This window comes from Grampus griseus, assembly GCF_964374135.1.
Source record: "Grampus griseus genome assembly, chromosome: 1".
Taxonomy (NCBI): Eukaryota; Metazoa; Chordata; class Mammalia; order Artiodactyla; family Delphinidae; genus Grampus; species Grampus griseus.
Window position 1 is genome coordinate 55,836,343 of NC_139017.1, and position 21,431 is coordinate 55,857,773.

The 21,431-nt window shown below is 37.4% G+C and overlaps 1 protein-coding gene across 4 annotated transcripts; it reads right to left on the minus strand.

The window, feature by feature from the left end:
- Positions 1-4,652: 4,652 nt before the first annotated feature.
- Positions 4,653-20,811, minus strand: CENPL (centromere protein L; the record flags this gene model as incomplete). 4 transcript variants are annotated; one of them, XM_082676668.1, is made up of 5 exons in its annotated part: positions 4,653-4,724; positions 6,711-7,253; positions 12,484-12,735; positions 16,190-16,366; positions 20,743-20,811. In XM_082676668.1, 4 exons carry the CDS (start codon positions 16,361-16,363, stop codon positions 4,653-4,655), a joined length of 1,041 nt encoding a protein of 346 aa, XP_082532794.1. The 4 variants fall into 4 exon arrangements, with proteins under 4 accessions (XP_082532794.1, XP_082532795.1, XP_082532792.1 ...); XM_082676669.1 differs by lacking the exon at positions 20,743-20,811 and adding an exon at positions 16,693-16,743; XM_082676666.1 differs by lacking the exon at positions 20,743-20,811 and having other exon boundaries at positions 12,550-12,735; positions 16,190-16,363.
- Positions 20,812-21,431: the final 620 nt, after the last annotated feature.

Below are 21,431 nucleotides of genomic sequence, written 5' to 3' on the forward strand. Positions count from 1 at the left end.
GGGAGAGGCCACAACAGTGAGAAGCCCGCATACTGCAAAAAAACACAAAAACCTTCAACAAATTAGGAATAGAAAAGAACATCTTTAACCTTATAAAGGACATCTATGAAAATCCTACAGCTAACAGCATATTTAATGGTGAAATATACTTTCCCACTAAGATCAAGTGCAAGATAAGACTGTACATTCTCACTACCTCTACCAGCCATTGAACTGGCAATTCTAGCCATGGCAATTTGGCAAGAAAAAGAACTAAAAGGCATCCAGATTGAAATTAAGAAGTAAAACTGTCTTTTTTCAATGGCATGAATCTTATATATAGAATATCTGACAGCATTCACTGAAAAAGCTACTAGAATAAACAAGTTCAGCAAGATCATAGGATACAAGAGCAATATACAAAATCAATTATATTTCTATACACTAGCAACAAACAATCCAAAAATGAAATTAAGGAAACAATTCCATTCTCAATAGCATAAAAAACAATTTAGAAATAAACTTAACAAAAGAAAGTACAAAACTTGGACACTGAAAACAATAAAACATTGTTGAAGAAAATTTTGAAAGATTTAAATAAATGGAAAGATATCACACATTCATAGACTGGAAGACTTAGTATCATTATGAGGGCAATACTCTCTAAATTGATCTACAGATTCAAGGCAATCACTATCAAAATCCCAGCTTTTTTACAAATATTGACCAACTGATCCTAAAATTCTTATGAAAATGCAAAAAATCAAGAAGAGTCAAAACAATCTTGAAAAAAGGACAAAGCTGAAAGACTCACCTTCCTGATTTCAAAACACAGTACAAAGCTACAGTAATCAAGACAGTGTGGTACTGGTGTAAGGACTGACATTTAGATCAATGAAATAGAATTGAGTCCAGAAATAAACCCAAACATCTATGGCCACTGATTTTTAAGAAAGGTAACAGACAATTCAATGGGAAAAAGACAGCCTTTTCAGTAAATGATGCTGGAACAAATGAATATCTGTATGCAAAATGATGAATCTGAATGCTTACCTCACACCATACATAAAAATTAACTCAAAATGGATTACAGATCTAAATTTAAGAGCTAAAATTATAAAATGCTTAGAAGAAAACACAGGAGTAAATCTTCGGGACCTTGAACTAAGCAATGATTTCTTAGATACAACACCCAAAGTACAAGAAACAAAAGGAAAAATTTGACAGATTGGGCTTCATCAAAATTAAAATTTGCATTTCAAAAATAAATGAGTTCATTCCGATATTTCCAATTCAAAGTTAATATTACAGAGTTTCTACTTAACTTACTTGATTTTATAATTGTAAATTTTTTTCTCTTACAACGTTAGAAATCTTGGTTTCTAACATTGTTATAGTCACATATATTTTATCCTGTTACGAAAAGTGGTAAAATAACAATACCAATATTATTAAAAATAAGATAACTTAATGCAATTTAAGATTCCTTTGTTGCTCTTCTTTTCCTAGGATATAGCCCACTGATGATATACAGTCAAAATACAAGGATTTAGAGATACTAAAAACGATTCTTTGTGTGATTATGGTCTGAACGTAATATAGTTAGGTTCATTTGTTTTCAGTTTTTAAGGATTGCTTTTTCTTTTTGATCTAATTTTGTTTCATAATTACATAAAACACTTATATGGTTCCAAACTATAAACAAGGAACATTCAGATGAGTCCTGACTTTCATTCCTGTCCCCTCTACACAGTTGGTTCCCATCATTCCATTAGCAATCACTTTTACTAGTTTTTGGTTTATCCTTCCATTGTTTTTGTAGGGAAATATACACACATACTCATATTCCACCCCCATTCCTTCCATAAAAGATAGCATACTATACACTCTATCCTCATCTTGCTCTTTCACGTAACAATATATCCTAGAGAGAACTCCATGGCAATATTATATATCTTCCTCAAACCCTTTTATAATTACACAGTAGTAGTTCACTGTGCAGCTATACCATAATTTATTCAACCAATCCCTCTCTGATGAGCATTTGGATTGTTTTTAGTCTTGCTATTACAAATACTGTTGGAATAAATAGCCTCGTTTCTGCTTCACTTTATATTTTTGCTAGTGAATTTTGGGGATAGAATCCCAGAAGTGGGATTACTAGTCAAAGGGTAAATCACACATAATTTTGTTAGATATTGCTAACTTCTCCATGAGGTTGTACCATTTCTAACAACATTTTACCTGTTTTCCCTTTTCCACTCTTGTCCACCTATAACTCATTCTCCATCATATCTTATAAAATCTTGTAAGATACAAATTGGATCATATAACTCTTCTGCATAAAACTTCAGTGGTTCCCCATTGCATTTAGAATAAAATCCAGTCTCTTCATAGTACCTGTAAAAACTTAGATGATGTGGATTCTTCCTCTCTGTATCAGTTAGCATTAGGTTTGACTATGAGCAAGAGAACCAAAGTAACAATAGCTTAAACAAGATAGAAGTTTACATCTCTGATACGTAAGTCTGGAGGAAGAACATCCCGGTTGGCACTGGAGTTCAGCTTCAAGAAGTCCTCAGGGCACAAACTCCTTCCAGGCCATGCTCTGCTGTCCCTAGGACCTGACCCTTATCCCAGTGACCTAAAAGAGCAACTAGAGTACCAGTCATTTTATGTGTTCCAAACAGCAAAATTGGAAGAAGAATAAGGGCAAGGGGTAAAGGCCTACTCTGTTTATTAACAAGATTTCTAGAAGCTCTACATGACACTGGCATTTTTATGCCATTGGGTCAGAACTTAGTCATATGACTGTACCTACCTATGAGAAATGCTAGAAAATGTCATCTTTATTCTGGGCAACCACACGCCCAGCCAGAAATTGGGAGACTTATCACGATGGAAGAAGTCTCTGCTGCACAGTCTTTTTTTTAAATTTAATTTTATTTATTTACTTACTATTATTTTGGCCACATGGCATGTGGGATCTTCGTTCCCTCACCAGGGATCGAACCCACGACCCTGCAATGGAAGCACAGAGTCTCAGCCACTGGACCACGAGGGCAGTCCCTGCACAATCTCTTTAGTTTCATCTCATACTACTCCACCCTTACCATGCTCCAGCCACACAGACTTCCTTTACTCTTCAAATAAGAGCTTGCTCTTGCCTATCTCAAGGCCTTTGCTCTTGCAGTTTCACCTGCCTAGCACATGCTTCCTCAGATCTTCAAACAGCTGGTTCCCTCTCATCATTCAGGACTCAGCTCAAATGTCACTTCCTCAAAGAGACCTTCTTTGACAACTGTATATAAAGTAGGCACTATCCCAGTCACCCTTTTTCATACTGCACTGCCTTATTTATAGCATTTATCTCCATCTGAAATTATTTATCTTTTGCTTTCCTCTACTAGAATATAATTTCCACAAGACAAGGATCTTTTTTATCTTCACTACTATATCTCTTTTTACCCAATACAATTCTGAGTAGACAGTGGGAGCTTAATTTTAGTTGAATGAATGAATGTCTGATTCCAAAGGACAATGAATGTCCATTCCAATGGCTGATTCCAAAGCCCATGCTTTTTTCACTACTTCTGCTGTGCCTAGTATATGTGAAATAATACCCCATTCCAGAAGTTAGTCCTTGTTTTTGAATCACAGCCTATTATAGTTATTTTCTTTCAAAGAAGATTTTAAAAAACATTGTTTCTAAAGTAAAACAAAATCTTCCTCTGCTCGGTGAGTAAAAAGAAGAGTTTTAGATATAACATCTTGTGCACATCTAAGTTGTGCAATTTTGTAGTTTTCACCTGCAAAATGTAAGAGTTGGTTAAAATTAATTCACTTAATCTACAGATATTTAGCAAGCACTGTGCTAAAACAAAATTAGGGACATGAAAATTACATAATATAATTCCTGCCCTCAAAAAAGATTCACAGCTGCCTTTCAACTCTACGATTTGTATGATTCCATACAGTTGTTGAGTAACCTTTGTGCTAGAGAAAAAGCCTATGACTTCCCATTCCTGAGATATTTATTAAAGATCTGTCACCAAAACACTGATAAACACAAGGCTTCCTTTTAAAAGTGAATATTTAATTCAATACTGCAATAAGAATTAAACAGCATTAAAAACAGAAGCATATTAGTGGCTTAAAAAATGTATAGTAACTTTAGTTTCCTTTGGGGAGGATTTTGATTGCTGGCTCTCTACAGCAAAATGATGCTAGGAAAATGTCTACAGAACATAGAAATTCTCTCTGACTACAAGTCTAAAATGCTTAAAATTAGGGATTAAAGGTTTTAAAGATGCAAATCAGAAATATTCAATATTAGAGGTATCTCATTTGAATCCTAAAAATTTTCACATAATAAAACATTATATATTTTTTAGAAAGATGGCCAACAAATTAATAACTCGGCATATTCTACAGACTGGCATCCCAGATGACCAGGACTATATTACACGAGCACCTGGCTGTGGTTCATCCACTACCACCTTCTTTGTTCTTCTAGATCCTTCTTGGCTTTCATCTGGGTAACTCCAAGGCACTGTGAGGAAAACAGATGTACAGATGCCCATTTCTCCTGCAGTCCCCCTCAGCATAGCAATTAGGCAGATAGTCAATGAGAAAAAGGTATATAATCCATAACTTATAGTCCCCACAAGGCCTCACTCAATTTGAAAAATTGCCAGTTCTGTCAAATATGCCAACACTCCAATAAGGTATTTATGACACAAAATCTGAAAAAAAAAAAAAGACATTTAAAATTAAAATACAATTACTTATAGCAAAGCAGTTTGATATTTGATAAATATTCCAGGCTTATTTTAAATTCCATATCTACAAGCTAAGCTATGAATATAAACCCAAACCATTGCTGTTCTAAGTCAAATAGACTTTACTTAATAAAGATGACTGACTTTAATAAATTTACAACTATTAGTCAATGGTGCTTAGATGGAATTAGACTAGGGTTCTTATTTATCCTGGCTTCCATGGGTAAGATATCTGCCTAAAGAGGAGGAGGAAGGAGTATCTACGAACCCCTTAGACTTATATGCAAATTGAGTATCTACATTTTCTAGAAAGAGTTCCATACCTTCCTTCTTCTCAAAGGGATATATGATGCCAAAGTGTCTTGTAGAAACTAAGCAGAGGCAGAAACCTGGTTAATACATTAATTTCAAACTTTTGAGAGGCAGTACAGTGTTGCAGTTAAAAGCATAAGCTTTTGAGTCAGATGACTGGGTTTAAATTCCAACTCCACTTATTAGCTGTGTGATCTTGAAGGAGCCTACTTATCCTCTGTGCCACAATTTCCTCTTTACAACCTATGCAAATAGGTTGTTGTGAAAACTAAATGGGACAATATGTGTAAATGGTTAATAATGCTTGGCACAGTTAGTGCTTGATAAATGTTAGCTTCATCATGGCATTATTTGAACCTAGGAGCCACAGTTACTGTCTTAGATCCTTACGAGAGGCCCTTAGAATAGGCCAGATAAAACAGGGCCACCCTTACATTCATAGATGGATAAGAACAATTATATAAAATAGTTTTAAAATGTAGTTTATTAATAGAATGTGAGAATATGGAAATAAAATTTTAAAATATAAGGACTTCATGAAATTGAATTGAGGTGCCAGAATGTAAATTTATTTCTTTATAATGTCAAAGTAAGATGGAATAGTATATAATATTTCAAATTTATTACTGTGAACCATAGTAAGAAATAAATTTAACATCATGACCCAGTACAAGCAAATGTATATCCTTAGTATATGTTATATATTCTCATTTTTATATTTTCCACTCTATTTTTCTTTTGTTTTTTAAAGCTGGTTTCTTCTCATCAAATTACTTCCTAACCTACTGCTGCATTGTGACCTCCAGTCTGAAAAGCATTAAAGTAGTGCTTATAAGATAGAGTATGAACTTCTTGGAACCTAAGAGATTAAGTGTTTAAATCTTGACTCTTCCTCTTACTAAGCTATCTTGCATGTGTCACTTAAACCTATCTTGGCTTCAGCTTCCTTGTTTTAAAAATAAAATAAATGTAGATAGAAACTCCTAACTATAGGGTTGCTCTAAAGATTAGAGTTAAAGTATGTTAAACTCCTAGCACAGTGACAAGACCAATATTCACGAGTGTTTATTGTGGCTGTATTTTAATATATTTTAAATATATTAATATAATACACTTAAATATATTTAGGTGCCTACTCTCAGTTTTTTTCTTTTTTTTTTTCTCAGTTTATTTCTGATACGTTCTCTAATAAGGCCTTCATATACACTAAAACAATGTCTCTATTATTTCTTTCCCAGTAGGGATAGAAAAGCCTAAAATATAAAGATGATATTTTAGTTCTGTGTTTCTACTATAAGTTTCTTATCTAACACACAAAATCCTGTTACTCTGATAATTATTTCAAAATTGACAAGAAAATTCTGAAAATTTCAAAGTTACTACAGAATAAGTCATATTATTACCAAAGTCTATGGGCACACAGAGTATAGTAAGTATCCTTCCACTATAAAGCTGCATATAGAAGGCTTAAGACTTTTTAGTAAACCATTTATAAAGCATAAAATAAAATCTCTCTACTGTCATCAATTGGCAGACATCCCAAAGTGTTTCGTCAATGTGGAAAATACAATTGCCATACATTTTGAAAACTATGCAACAATAAGGAAAAATTACTTAACTAGATTTGCTCCAACTAACCTTTATTTTTCCATCAGTATGTGCTGAAGCTACAGATGTTGAAACACGAACCAATCTTGTGGCTGATAAATGAATTTTGAAATGTCTATGGAAATGTGAATACAGGCAGTCCATGAATAAGTCAACTTCCTCCTGGGTAACTTCCCCAGGTGTTTTGTGAACACTGTCCCACAAAGCTTTTGCATCTTCTGGATGTATGGCATAAGAAATATCCAGACTTTGAGGGCTACAGGGTACAGACCAAAGAAATTCAGTAGTAGCCATATAATGGTCCATTTTGCATGCAGTCCACATAGCAGCCATCCAAGAAAGATTAAACGCATTGATTGCTAAGGGACGGAAATAACAGTCAAAAGTTTTCTGAAACCAGGTTCCAATTATGGCTGTATTAGTCTCTGCACCATTTGCAAGGAATAAGGGTAGACAGGTGAAATCTTCTGAAACAGTCTCCAGAAGACTGTCTCCAAATATACAGCAGAACCAACCAGTCCACAACACTTTACCTTCTCTGTGCTCAGATGGCAATTGAGATTTTGACAGAATCTATGAAGAAAAATCAAACGGGTTCATTAAATTCGAAAGTACATCTACTCCTAAAGTGCATCTTCTCAGCATTAATTAGTACATTTAAAAATAAGAAGATATGTAGTATTACCTGCCAAAAACCACAGAGGTAATAGTCTCCCTGATCATTATTAGGGTGTATCAAGTTAACTGACCTTTCTCCTAATACTCTTTATTAGGACAGACATGGTATATGGCAAGACCTTGGTGCAACCAAAATGCAAAAAGGGGTGCCAATATGGTATAACCAGGTACAGTACCCTGAAAAAAAAAAGTCTCAAAATCTCAACTTTAACTTCGTCTTCCAATGCAGGGGGTGCAGGTTTGATCCCTGGTCAGGGAGCTAAGATCCCACATGCCTCCTGGCCAAAAAACCCAAAACATAAAACAAATTCAACAAAGACTTTAAAAAACTGGAAAACAAAAATCTCAACTTTAGAAGGGGACTTCCCTGGTGGCGCAGTGGTTAAGAATCTGCCTGCCAATGCAGGGAACATGGGTTCGAGCGCTGATCCGGGAAGATCCCACATGCTATGGAACAACTAAGCCCATGCACCAAAACTACTGAGCCTGCACTCTAGAGCCCACAAGCCACAACTACTGAAGCCCGTGCGCCTAGAGCCAGAGCTCTGCAACAAGAGAAGCCACTGCAATGCGAAGCCTGTGCACCGCAACAAAGGGTAGCCCCCGCTCACCAAAACTAGAGAAAGCCCACGTGCAGCAACAAAGACCCAACACAGCCAAAAATAAATAAATAATTTTTAAAAAAAAACTTTAGAAGGGACTGTAAAAGGTCACCGAATCCAATGTGCTTGAATTATTCCACTGAGGAAGACGTCACTATTTCCTAAGGGAGCTCTGTCTATCCACTTAAAATGTTCTTTCATATGTTAGGCCCTACAGTTTCCAACCACTGGTCCTACTTTCTTCCTTACGTGTATGTAGATGAAATCTAATCTAATCTCTCTTCTACATAAAAAGCCCTTCAAATATTTGATTATCCTTATCATATATACTGCTACGGTCAACATCTCCAGTTTCTTCAACCATTCCTTCTATGACATACATTCAAGTGCTCACACTATCTGGACACTCTTCTCTGAAATTCTTTGGCAAAGGAGTCATTCATAAGTGAACATAATTACTTTAAAAAGGTCTGATTACAGGACTGTCACCACCTTTAACCTAGATTATACTCCTACTAATATAATCTTAACAGTAGTTTTCTGGTTTAGTTGACAGCTTTACATAAATTAACCCTACATACTCATTTTTGCTATTAATAGGTAAATCCTCCCCCAACTTACAATGAGGCAGTAAACTTATTCCTATTAAAATATTAATCTCTTTCAATTTGGCCCACTGTGTCAATCCATTCAGATCTTTTAGAATCTTGATTATATTTTCTAGCAGATTGACTAACCCCTCAAACTTTAAATTTGTAAATTATATAACAAACATACCTTCCAGATATTAATAGAAGTTTTAATTAAAGTTTGACCAGGACAAGGTGAAGATCACAGCCCTATATTATATCCCTTTAGAGATGATCATTTGAACAATTATTTTTGCCATTTTTCTCCTTGTTCAAGAAGTTATGAGACTTTCAAATACCTTAAAGCCAGATGTATTATGTCTATCACGTTTTTATAACCTATAAGTCCTGTAACCCTGGCAAGAAATGAGATTTAATTAGAAAACTATTAGGACACTATACTAGGAATTCAAGAGGTTATTTCTATTCCTCACAAGAATATTTGCTTGCCTGATGACATGCAAACCATGTAACTTCTTTGGGCATCAACTGCTTCAACTTGACACAGAGTGCTAATTATCTACCCAGTATCTATTTTTCCTTCCACAGTAAAACAGTGCTTTCACTTGAGGTGGCAAAGTACCCACTAAAACTTTTTTCTAGTCTTCTTTCCATCTGGGATATAAAGAGAAGTATCTGTTGGGTGTCAGCAAGTCTCGTTAAAGGTTTACTCAGCGGCAGGCATCCTGTCTGACTTTCCCATCTTCCTCCTACTACTTGCCTTGAACTTACATATAGTATTTAGAGCTCCAGGAGCCAATTTAGATTATAGTGTGACCATAGGAGGGAAGCCATGCACCAAGGATGATAGAGAGGACAGAAGGAGCTTAGATTATTAATAATTTCATGAAACATTTACCAGCCTGGAAAAGCTTACCTCTGGACACTTTTTTGGAAGACAAGTAAACCTCTATTGTCACTGTTATTTAGACTTTCTGTTATATGCAGCTGAACCTAATCCCAGTAATCCTGAGATCCTTGCCAATACTATGATCTATACCAGGGGTCAGCAAACCTTTTCTGCAGAAGGCCAGATAGTAAATATTTTAGGCTTTGCAAGCCATGTAGTCTCTGTAGCAACTACAACTCTGCTGTTGTAATACAAAAACAGCCATAGACGATATGTAAACAAATGAAAGGGGCTCTATTCCAAAAAAACGTTGTTTACAAAGCCAAGCAGCAGGCCATAGTTTGCTAACCCCTGATCTATACAACTAAACAAAATTTCAACTGTTTCAGCATTTAACTTATCAATGACTAAAATGAGTTAATTTAGCAGAAACAGAAGGAACAGGCATAAATAATAAAATAAATCTGGTTTCTTAATAAAAGGACAGTCATATTACTTTTATATACTACATATAGTAAGGAATGTAAAATGTTACATTTCTGAGAGTAACTTGGTATGATATATCACAATATGTAACCATGTTACTTCTTTGCTAAAATTCTACTTCTAGGATTTTAATCCCACTAAAAACCATAGAATTATACAGATAAATTTACAAAAACGTAAAATTTACATTTACATTTAGTTACTCAAAATGACATGAGTAACTATCTACAGCACTGATTATTAGTAAAAAAAAAAAAAAAGCCATAATGCACAAGTATGGGCAATATGATCACAATTTTAACAGATACAGACAGCCAAATAGATATATCTAGATTCATGATGGAGTCTGTAATTTTCTTATAATGTCTTTGTCTAGTTTTGGTATTAGGGTAATACTGGGCTCATAGGATGAATTAGGAAGTATTCCCTCTGCTTCTATCTCTGAAAGAAATTGTAGAGAATTGGTGTAATTTCCTCCCTAAACGTTTGGTGGAATTCACTAGTGAACCCATCTGGATCTGTTGCTTTCTGTTTTGGAAGGTTATTAATTATTGATTCAATTTCTCTAATAGGACTAGGCCTATTCAGATTGTCTACTGACAAATAGATGTATACCAAAATGTTAAACTGTGGTTTTTAACTTTCTTTGTTTTTTTGTTTGTTTTTTTAACCTTTAAAATATTTATTTATTGGAAAGGTAGTAGTCTCATATAGTACAAAATTCAAATAGAAATGTACACTCTGAAAAGTTAGTCTATCAGCTACCTCTGTCTACCCGCCTCCCCCAACTCAGTTCTTGCCCCCAGAGCCCAGTTACCATTGTTTCGTGTATCTTTCTGGAGCTGCTCAATGCATATGCACAATGCATAGCTTTTTATTTCTGTTTTTAAGAAAATGTACAACAAAATCTTCTGTTACATGCAGAGTTTAAGTGTTTTTGCAAATACATGTATTATTTTTTCTTCTTTTATGGCCCCTGGCTAAAACGTCTTGTTCAGGAAAGCCGTTCATATTCCAAGATTGAAAACAATTTTCCTATATTTACTTCTAATACTTTTCTATTTGGGTTTTAAATTGACATCTTTAAACCAACTGGGTTTTTATATTTGAACAGAGTCTGATATAGGTGGGGATCGAATTTTATTTTCTTTGAAGTATGGCTAATGAATTGCTTCAATACCATTTAATCCAGCCTTTCCAATGGATCCATATCATTTAATATCCAGGTCCCAAATCTCCAGCATCAGTAACAACCACCGAGGATAGTTTCATCCCACAAGTCCCACTCCTGGGTGCTATGTTTGCCAGGATGCTTCTTCTCTTTACTGGACCTTCTTCCCTCCTTCATGGTGTCCCAATCATGGGTGCTCTTTCTGTACTTGGACTTCTCTGTGCTTCCTGGCGCCACTTTGGCCTTCCTCCTGTTCTCTTTGTGGGAATCTTCATCCTCTTCATCCCTGTGGTGCGTCCTCTTCCACGATACCTGCTTCTCATCGCCATGTCCTCCTCCTCCCTGGACCTTCCCGTCCAGCCTCCGTCTTGATCTCCTGCCTGATGGACACTGGTGTGGTCCTCTGAGAAGCAGCTGGCCTCTTCTCTGTGTTGTGCTGTGTGGGGGCCAGTGGCCATTCCTTGCACAGGTGGGCTTGGAAACCACCGGTTATTGAAGAAATGGTCATGTTTTTTCTGACAGTGATTTACAGGTTCCAGTCTTTGTCGGAAGTGATGAATATTGGACAGTGTGGGTTAAGTGGCTTTCCACTGTTTTCGGCCTTTCGTAGGAACTGGGGGACTTGTGGGGCCTCCTGAAGGGGAATCTCTGCTCCAGCATTGGAGGTCTGGGTGCAGTGTGGTCCTTTTCTCTGTACACAGAGTCTTCTGTCCCCTTTCTAAAGCAAACCTCTGGTTGTAATCCTCTGGCTCTTTGCTTTCTAATATAATCCTGAAGTTCATGTTGAAAAGAGTCATAAGTCTTAGAATTTTCCATTATATTGACTATGGATGAAACTCTGGAGTCATCACCATGCACTAGTTTACTGAGAGAAATTTCCACAAACAGATGGAGCCTCACTTCCTCAAGCCTACAAGTCTTTGGGGTTGTGTAAGTAGAAGATCTGTGGGCCCACAAAGAGCAGAGGTTCGCCTGCCAAGAACCTCAAAAGGAAAGAAGGAAGGAAGAAAGGAAGGAAGGGAGGAAAGAAGGAAGGAAGGAAAGAAGGAAGGAAGGAAAGAAGGAAGGAGCCCTAGACAGGGGTAGGTTTTACTCAGCTCCAGGAGAAGAATCCCAACTTCTTTGCAGCTCAAACTTCTCCCTTTCTTTGTACTTTTATGTATTTTCTAAGTTTTCTAAAATAAACATAATTATATTGTAAAAGGAAAAAAACTTTTTTTTAAGTTGGTCATATCTAATTACTATAATTTGGTCAAACAAGACATAAAATAGGTTATAAATCACAAGCTTAAGAATTTTAAAAACAGTAAGAAAACATCACAATTTCTAAACCAAGACAACGCACATTCTTTTCTCCTAGGAAGCAAGTACTGCTTATATGATATACCTGGACAAGAAATGCTTCAGGGTCTCTCTGTGTTCCTTTCATTCCCAGGAGAGTAGAGAAAATCACTTTGATGTTGAAGTCGTCTCCCACTTCCACAGCAAGTCCTTTTTGCTTTTCAGCAGCAATAAATGCATTCAGAAGTTTAGAATACTCTTTGAAATTAGTATAGGAGAATTTATATAAGGGAGTTAAACTATATAAAGTCCATTGTTTATGCAGAAGGAATGCAAACTTTTGAGGATCAACATCTTCCTAAAAAAAATCAAGACAAAGGAAGTTTAAGAATTAGGAAACAAGAGTAACTAAGAACTTAATCACAGTATCTTAAATATTTAAAACAAAGCCATTACTGGGTACCTGATCTTTGCATCTGCTGTAATTTCCCTTTGGAATGTTCTTCCCAGGGTGTTCACATGGCATGTTCCTTTCCTTCATTCAGGTCTCTGCCCAAATGTCACTCAAGAGGCCACCCTATCTAAAGTAGCACCTGCACCCATTCCAGCTTTGTCACTCTATATCTCCTTAACATGCTTTATTTTTTTCACAGCACTTATTACTACCTGACATTAGGTACTTGCCTGATTTTTACTGTCTTCACTACAGTAAAAAGTATGAGTTTGATGAGAACAGGAATTCTGCCTGTTTTAGAGTATGAGTTTGATGAGAACAGGAATTTTGCCTATTTTATTCACTACTGTATCTCTAGCACCTAGAACAATGTCATCTAGAACAGCTGTTTAATAAATATTTATTGGATGAACAGTTACATACTTTTAGAAACTTCAAATTATACAGTTTAAAAATAGTCACCACTGGAGCATCTAATTTCATTGGTTTTAATTAAGTAATTTCTAAAATTGTTTGGCAGTAAATTCACTCCATCACTCTAATTCAGTAGATTAAATAAAAAGATACATGGGAGTATTGTGGCTAGGCTCTATTGGAATCACAGGGACCACTAAAAACAAAACACTTCATTTGTATTGGCACTATGGCAGTACTGAGGGTCTTCACATACACCCCCACATAAGCTCCTAGTTTTATCCTGAATTGAACTTTTCTACAGAATCCATACTTCCACAGTCCCAAATATCTTTTGGAACTTTCACCACAGTTGTCCACTTGACAAAAATATTTGTTCTGACTAGAGTACTCATGGAAAAGTTGTAAACTTTTTTTATTACTATCAAAAGATTTGGGGGAAAAAAAAGGGGGGGCCAATGGTTAGGACTTGGCGCTTTCACTGCCAGTGCCCAGGTTCAGTCCCTGGTTGGGAACTAAGATCCCTTAGGACGTGTGGTACGGCCAAGAAAAAAAAGATCTGGCAAAATTATTTGTATCATAGAGAAAAGGAAACACTGAACTGGACATTTCAGTCTTTTTTTTTTTTTTTTTTACTGTTGCAATGTTTGTTTTTTTATTTTTCCAGTCTTTAATTTATATACAATCTCTGTTTTCTGGTTAAGAACCATAACTTTCATTACCAGGACTAGTAATTTTTCTTTTTTTTTTTTTAATTATTTATTTTATTTACATTTTATTTTCAGCTGTGTTGGGTCTTTGTTGCTGCACGCGGGCTTTCTCTAGTTGGGGTGAGTGGGGGCTACTCTTCGTTGTGGTGTGCGGGCTTCCCATTGTGGTGGCTTCTCTTGTTGCTGAGCGCAGGCTCTAGGCGTATGGGCTTCAGTAGTTGTGGCTCGCAGGCTCTAGAGCTCAGGCTCCATAGTTGTGGCGCACGGGCTTAGTTGCTCCGCGGCATGTGGGATCTTCCCGGACCAGGGCTTGAACCCGTGTCCCCTGCATTGGCAGGCGGATTCTTAACCACTGCACCACCAGGGAAGCCCTAGTAATTTTTCTTTAAACAAGTTTTCACAAAAAAGCAAAACTTTTCTCATACGCCAAAAGATACTAGACCCACAACACAGACAAGAAAAAGTTAAAAGGAAGGTGTAGGTGACTGATCAGCCAGGTTCCTTGCTAAGTGACTCAAAAGCATCCATCAAACTTGTATTGACGGCACTTCCCTAGTGGTGCAATGGTTAAGAATCCACCTGCCAATGCAGGGGACACAGGTTCAAGCCCTGGTCTGGGAAGATCCCACTTGCCGTGAAGCAACTAATCCCGTGCACCACAACTACTGAGCCTGTGCTCTAGAGCCCTCGAGCCACAACTACTGAAGCCCGAGTGCCTAGAGCCCTGGAGCCACAACTACTGAAGCCCATGCGCCTAGAGCCCGTGCTCCGCAAAAGGAATAGTCGTCCCCGCTCTCTGCAACTAGAGAAAGCCCTCGCACAACAACAAAGACCCAACGCTGCCATAAATAAATAATTAAATAAATTTATAAAACAACAAAAAAACTTGTATTAACTGGGGCTTTATTTCATAGTTCAGTAAAATTACAAATTACTAATGTTAATACACAGGGTTTTTTTATGAATGATCAAAACAGAGCATGTTGCCACCAGACAAATCCAGAACAATATAAACATGAAAATAATTTAGTAAGTAATCAGAAAAATTTTTAAAACAGGAATTCATGAATCTGTACTGATAAATAGATAAATAAATGGAATAGAAATGAGAAGGGCCTAAAATAGAATGCCAAAGGCTGGTTGGTAAATATGGAGCAAATAGAGATGGAAAATTATTATTTTTCAACCATCACCATAAAGATGGGATTAGGCAAAAAGTATCAATGGATGAAGGATGTTAAGTGTGAGGCAAAATTTTGATGAGGCACAGGACATTTGCATTATCTTAAAGTGTCTCCCCACAGACCGCTTATTAGTTGCAGGGGGGAATAAAGCAGTAATTATTGGGCAACACGTTGACAAGATGATCAAAATTAACATCACCTATGTGCTACCAGATGTTATTTCCCAAAAGGATACAACACAACCTATACAGTATTCCAGCCAGCAATACATAATTTCAATCTAATCTTGAGAAAACATCAGACAAATACAAAATGAGGAATATTCTATTTAAAAAGGGAAGAGGAGGAAACATATTCTTCAAAAATGTCAGTGTTATAAAAGACAAAGAAATATTGTGGAAACGTCCCAAATTAAAGGAGGTTAAGGACGGAACTAGAGGATGTCATACTAAATGAAGTCAGAGAAAGAGAAATACGATATCCCTTATATGCGGAATCTAAAAAGAAATGATACAAATGAACTTATTTACAAAACAGAAACAGACTCACAGACTTAAGAGAAGGAACTTATGGTTACCAGGGAGGAAGGGATAGTTAGGGAGTTTGGGATCGACATGTACACACTGCTATATTTAAAATGGATAACCAACAAGGACCTACTGTATAGCACAGGGAACTCTGCTCAATGTTATGTGGCAGCCTGAAACAATCACAACATTGTTAATCGGCTATACTCCAATATAAAATAAAAAGTTAAAAAAAAATCAACCAAAAAAACAAAAACTTTGTCACCATTGGAGAATGCTAAGAAAGCAACCCCTAGCATTATTTTGAAAACTAGGAAATAAAGAGAAAGAATTAAAAAAAAAAGAGGTTAAAAAACATATGGTACTGATAGTGTGAATAATTGTTATAGCTGTTTCTCATTTATTTTATTACCACAGGGAGTAAGAATATACTAAAAATACTATAAATAGTAACAACAATTGAAATGTTTCATTCACAGGCATTCTCAATTATTAGTAACACAAAGGAACACAAAGAGCATACCTGAAGTTGTGAACACTGGGGAATTTTCCTTCGAGGTGGAGTCGGGATAAATGAAGTCTGCTTCCTGACTGATTCTAATCGTTTTTGCAGAGGGGTGGCACCTATAAAGTAATCTTTAAGCCTTGAGGATGCACACTGTCTAGGAGTCGATTCTGGTGCATCATAAGAATCCATGGTCTACATGAAAAGAAATAAAACCAGAATTCTAAAGAGTAAAAAGTTAATTCATGCTCATAGTTTCACTGATTCCTCTATCTACTATAAAGGAATTCTTTCTCTCTCCCTCCTACTCCCTGCCCCATTTTGACTTTTTAATCAAATCCTATATTTCTCATTGGCTATAGGCTATTTTTATGAACATCTTACAGATAGCTCAAACACAGTTATGTTCAAAACTAAATTCAACTCCTTCTGTCCTCCTTCCAAAAGCTAGCTGGTCCATTTTCAAATTCCTGTCAATTTTCTAAGTTAATTTAAACGTATTTAAGTAGTCTCCCACTTTCATTTTTTAACATACAATCATTAAGCACATTCTTTTGAATTTTTCCTTCCTCAGTCTCTCCATCCATTCCCAAAGCTACTTCCTTAGCCAGGTCTTATTACCACAACTAAACGTTCCGTATCTGAGGGTAATCCATTTTTCAGAAATGGTACTTTATTATTAGTCACCTGTGCAAAAAACTTTTCAGTGATGAGATAAATTCTACTCTTCTACTGGGCATTCACAACTCATAATTCAGCTTGTCCTTATCCTACTTATCCTAGACATAAACACATCCTTGTCTTCATGTGTTTGCTTATCATATTCCCTACCTCAAGTGTTCTTTTTCCATTCCACCTCCATTAAAACCATGTGTGAATTTGATGCCTTTTCAAATAGTGGGGTTTTGTTAACCTTTTTCCCCCCAGAATACCCATGTTACACACTTCTGTCTGTGTCTGTATCAGTGGCTCATTCTGGGAAGGTGTGTGTGTGTGTGTGTGTGTGTGTGTGTGTGTGTGTGTGTGTGTGTGTGTGTGTGTGTGTGTGTGTGTGTGTGTGTGTGTGTGTGTGTGTGTGTGTGTGTGTGTGTGTGTGTGTGTACAGAATGAGATCCTCAGGGGTAAATATTCTGAAAAAGCCCAAAAGCCAATGAGTCTAACAAAATCCCTCGAGAATATTCTACAAAATCTTTGGAGATTAATAATGCACCAGCCCACACAGCTCTCTTCAATCACCTAGTCTCTACCACTCATTTTGGCCCGAATTCATCTACTTGTACTATTTTTTTGGTGTGCATTTCTTCTCTTCCCAGAGAAACTACTTTGACTGAAATCATGCTCTTTGTATTTCTCTTGTATAATTACCCTAGTATAATACTGAATGCTGTTTAATTGTTAAGCAAGTATTGGTTTAATTGAACAGAAGTATTTCATGGAACTCCAAAATTGAAAGGAATTATGATTTAAAAGTTATAAAAATTACTCCCAAGAAGTGGCACAGTTACCCTTTCAAAAATTTTTTTCAGGGCTTCCCTGGTGGCGCAGTGGTTGAGAATCTGCCTGCCAATGCACGGGACACGGGTTCGAGCCCTGGTCTGGGAAGATCCCACATGCCGCGGAGCAACTGGGCCCGTGAGCCACAACTACTGAGCCTGCGCGTCTGGAGCCCGTGCTGAGCAACAAGAGAGGCCGCGATACTGAGAGGCCCGCGCACCGCGATGAAGAGTGGCCCCCGCTTGCCACAACTGGAGAAAGCCCTCGCACAGAAACGGAGACCCAACACAGCCATAATAAATTAATTAAAAAAATTTTTTTTCACAAGTGAAGAGCTTTATTTATCATTATATTTAAATTTATATATATATATTTATTTATTTATTTATTTATTTAGTGAGAGGCCTCTCACTATCGCGCCCTCTCTTGTTGCTCAGCACGGGCTCCAGACGCGCAGGCTCAGTAGTTGTGGCTCACGGGCCCAGTTGCTCCGCGGCATGTGGGATCTTCCCAGACCAGGGATCGAACCCGTGTCCCGTGCATTGGCAGGCAGGTTCTCAACCACTGCGCCACCAGGGAAGCCCTATATTTAAATTTCATCATGTCAAAGTATGACACACTCTATACCTTGCACAAAACTCCATAAATTAAATATATAGTTCTCAAAACTCAGATAATGCCCAGAGAAAGATCATATACCATACAACTTAAATAGCAGCAACTCTAAAGCAGTTTGCCTTTAAATGCATACAGAATTGTGTATTCAAAATGGAATTTTAATCAGTCCCATCTACATTGAATGTTTCTTTCAAATCTGTTATTTGGAATAATTGCTAACATTTATTGAGTATTCATCATGTGCCAGGTAACTTTCTAAGCCCTTTAACAAATATTGTCTCATTTAATCCTCAAACAACTGTATGAGGTCGGTTATTATATTCCCAGTTGACAGATAGGAAGATAAAGAAATTAAATAACTTGCCAAAGTCATACAGCTAAAAATGCCAGAGCCAGAATTTGAACCGAGACAGTCTAACACCAAAGTGGGTGCTCTTACCTCCTTCTTGCACACTGCCTTTCAATAGGGATCAATTTCAAGGCAAAATAAGCCCTACTAAGTTTGACTACTTAAAAGAGAAATTCTATGAATTCCAAAAGGATTTTAAAGTCTATCTAGGTGAGAGAAAGACTACTAGCTCTGAAAGGACTGGTATTGAGAAAACATTTCCCTTGAGTAATTTAATACTGCAGTAATGTGAAATAGCCCAATCCATGCATTAAAGATTAGAAAATGGTTTATACCTATTTTACTTTCTCACTCCATACTCAATAATGTGCAATTTTGCCCTGCCAGATAATTAAGAGGTTAAAAATATAGCTTGACTTAATATTTTACTGCCCCAATATTCTTCCTTCCAACTGTAAGGAAAAAGGTCCTCTTACTTGCTTTCTAAAGCCAATCCATCAACCAATATTCTTGATCTCCATGTCCCTTTACATTTCCCTTGGGCACTATCTCCCATGTTTATTTCAAACCTCTATCATCTCTAATCTCTACTTCACAGGATACTTTTCTTCCACTGCCATGCATATTCTTGTATTCCTAACACTAAAAACGTTTTGTTTAAATCCTACTTGTCTCATTCGTTTTGAGACCAATTTCCTGGAAATATGGTATACAACTATTGCCTTCACTTACTAATAAATATTTTTTTGGAAATCTTCAGCAACCTCTCTTATGAATCCATCACTATAAAGACATGGCACTTTTGAAGATTACCAATAATATTTTTGTGAAAACCATGGCCAAATACTTGATTCATCAAGTTTGCTCATCCTTAGTCCTCTAAACTTTGTTACCTTGCTTTTTTTCAGACACTCAATTATTTCTCCTCCTTGTTTCTTATGGTTCCTTCTGATTCATTTGCTGATTCCTATCCTTCCTCCAGTCCCAACAGTGCGTGTCTCCCCAGACTCTGAAATCACTCATTCTCCATATAACATTCATTCTACATATGACTCCTAAATCTCTATTTTCAGACCTTTGCACCTGCATTTCCAATTTCCTGTAAAACATTAAACTTTTTTGTACTCAAACTCATTAAGTTCAAAGCTAAACATTATTTTACAATCAATCTTTCCTTTCCAACTACCCTGTTTCTCAATAATAATTCCACTCTTCCTTCTCATTTTCCTTCCTGCCCCTTAAAATACTCCTTAGTCATCTTTTACTCTTCCCTCAACTTCACGTTTACATCCGAATTAGCATCAAATTCTGACATATTTCTTAAAAGCATACATACTAGCCCTCTCAGATTTGGCCTTCACTTGCATTCTTAATTATAGCCACTTCTCTTATTCCAGTCTTAACCCCTTTCCCCAAATCCATGACTAGTTTCTCCACAGACACCACTTTTATCTTGTCATTATCTTGCTTGAGATCCCATAACAATTCCCACACATCTTCTAAATAAATGAAGCCAAAACTTCTCTGCCTGGGTTTCAAGGCACGAGATCATATTATCTGATCCTATCCAGGTTCATTTTCTACTACTTCAGTTCTTACCCCAAGATCCATGGACAAAGGGTCTTTCCTAAATCTAAAAGCCCTCTAAGGTTGGATGCAAAATGGTGTATGCGTGTGTATTTGGTGGGAGAAGGGGGTGAAGGAAGGTCCAGGAGATGATTCTTTAAACGGTTAAGAGCCACTGCCCTACACCCAAACATGCCCCCTTGCCCTAGGCTGCTCATCACCCTCCTGCTCTTCATGCCTGTCATGTTTGCCTCTGCTCCCGGACTTCTTTATTCAACCTATTGCCAATTAAGACTTCTTCTCTGCACCCATTTGTCTGGCCAAATCCAATCTACCCTTCAAGTTTCATCTCCTCAGGAGAAGCTTCCAAGTATCCACAGAGCTAGCTCTCCGGCCAATTCCTCTTGCACTTGCAGTTCAGAACACACAACTACAACTCAGTTGTTTTTCTTGTGCTAAGTCCGTGAAGGAAGGGACCCTGACTTAAATCACTTTTGTACATCGTCACCTAACGCCAATGCTAAGCAGGTCGTGTGAAACACATCTGAACCCCCAAGTACTGTAAAGATAACGACCACACAACAGGGCAAAACACAAAGTTTACTGCCACGCCTGGACCAATAACAAAGAATCTTACCAATAAAATGCCGTGATGACGCTGTCAACCATTCCCTTCACGAATCATTCTTCAAGTCTGGATCCAAAACTACGTCGAAACTGAAATCCCCTGAAGTAAAACAGCCGCCAAAATGACAGCGAAGGGTTAAGTCCGGAGGAAACCCTGGCGCTCCCAAATTCCCTCTCGCTCCACCACAGCTGGGTTCACGACGGACGCAAACGGGCCCAGTAAGGGCTCCCGCAGGCGCCAGCCGAGCCCGACACTTCACGCCGGGAAGGACATTTCCGCTGACTCAGCCACCCAGCTCCGCGACCCTCGCTCCTGCGGAGTCTGCTTCAGCCCACGGAGGGAAAGGGCAAGGGACAGTGTGTCCCAACGCGCCCCTCTCCACCTGAGGCCTCAGGGGCCAACGCCGGCTCGAAAAATCCCGCCGTTGAGAAGCAGCAACTTTGCGTTCAGCCGCCTCCTCAGTTTAAAATCGTTTCCCGACTCGCTCTGCGGCAGGACGCTGGACGCCTCCATGGCGCCGATTCCAAGTCAGTGAAGCAACTAAGGTTGCCATTTTAACTGAGGGCACGGGAGCGCTCTAACCATTAAAGTCTACTTTCCTAATC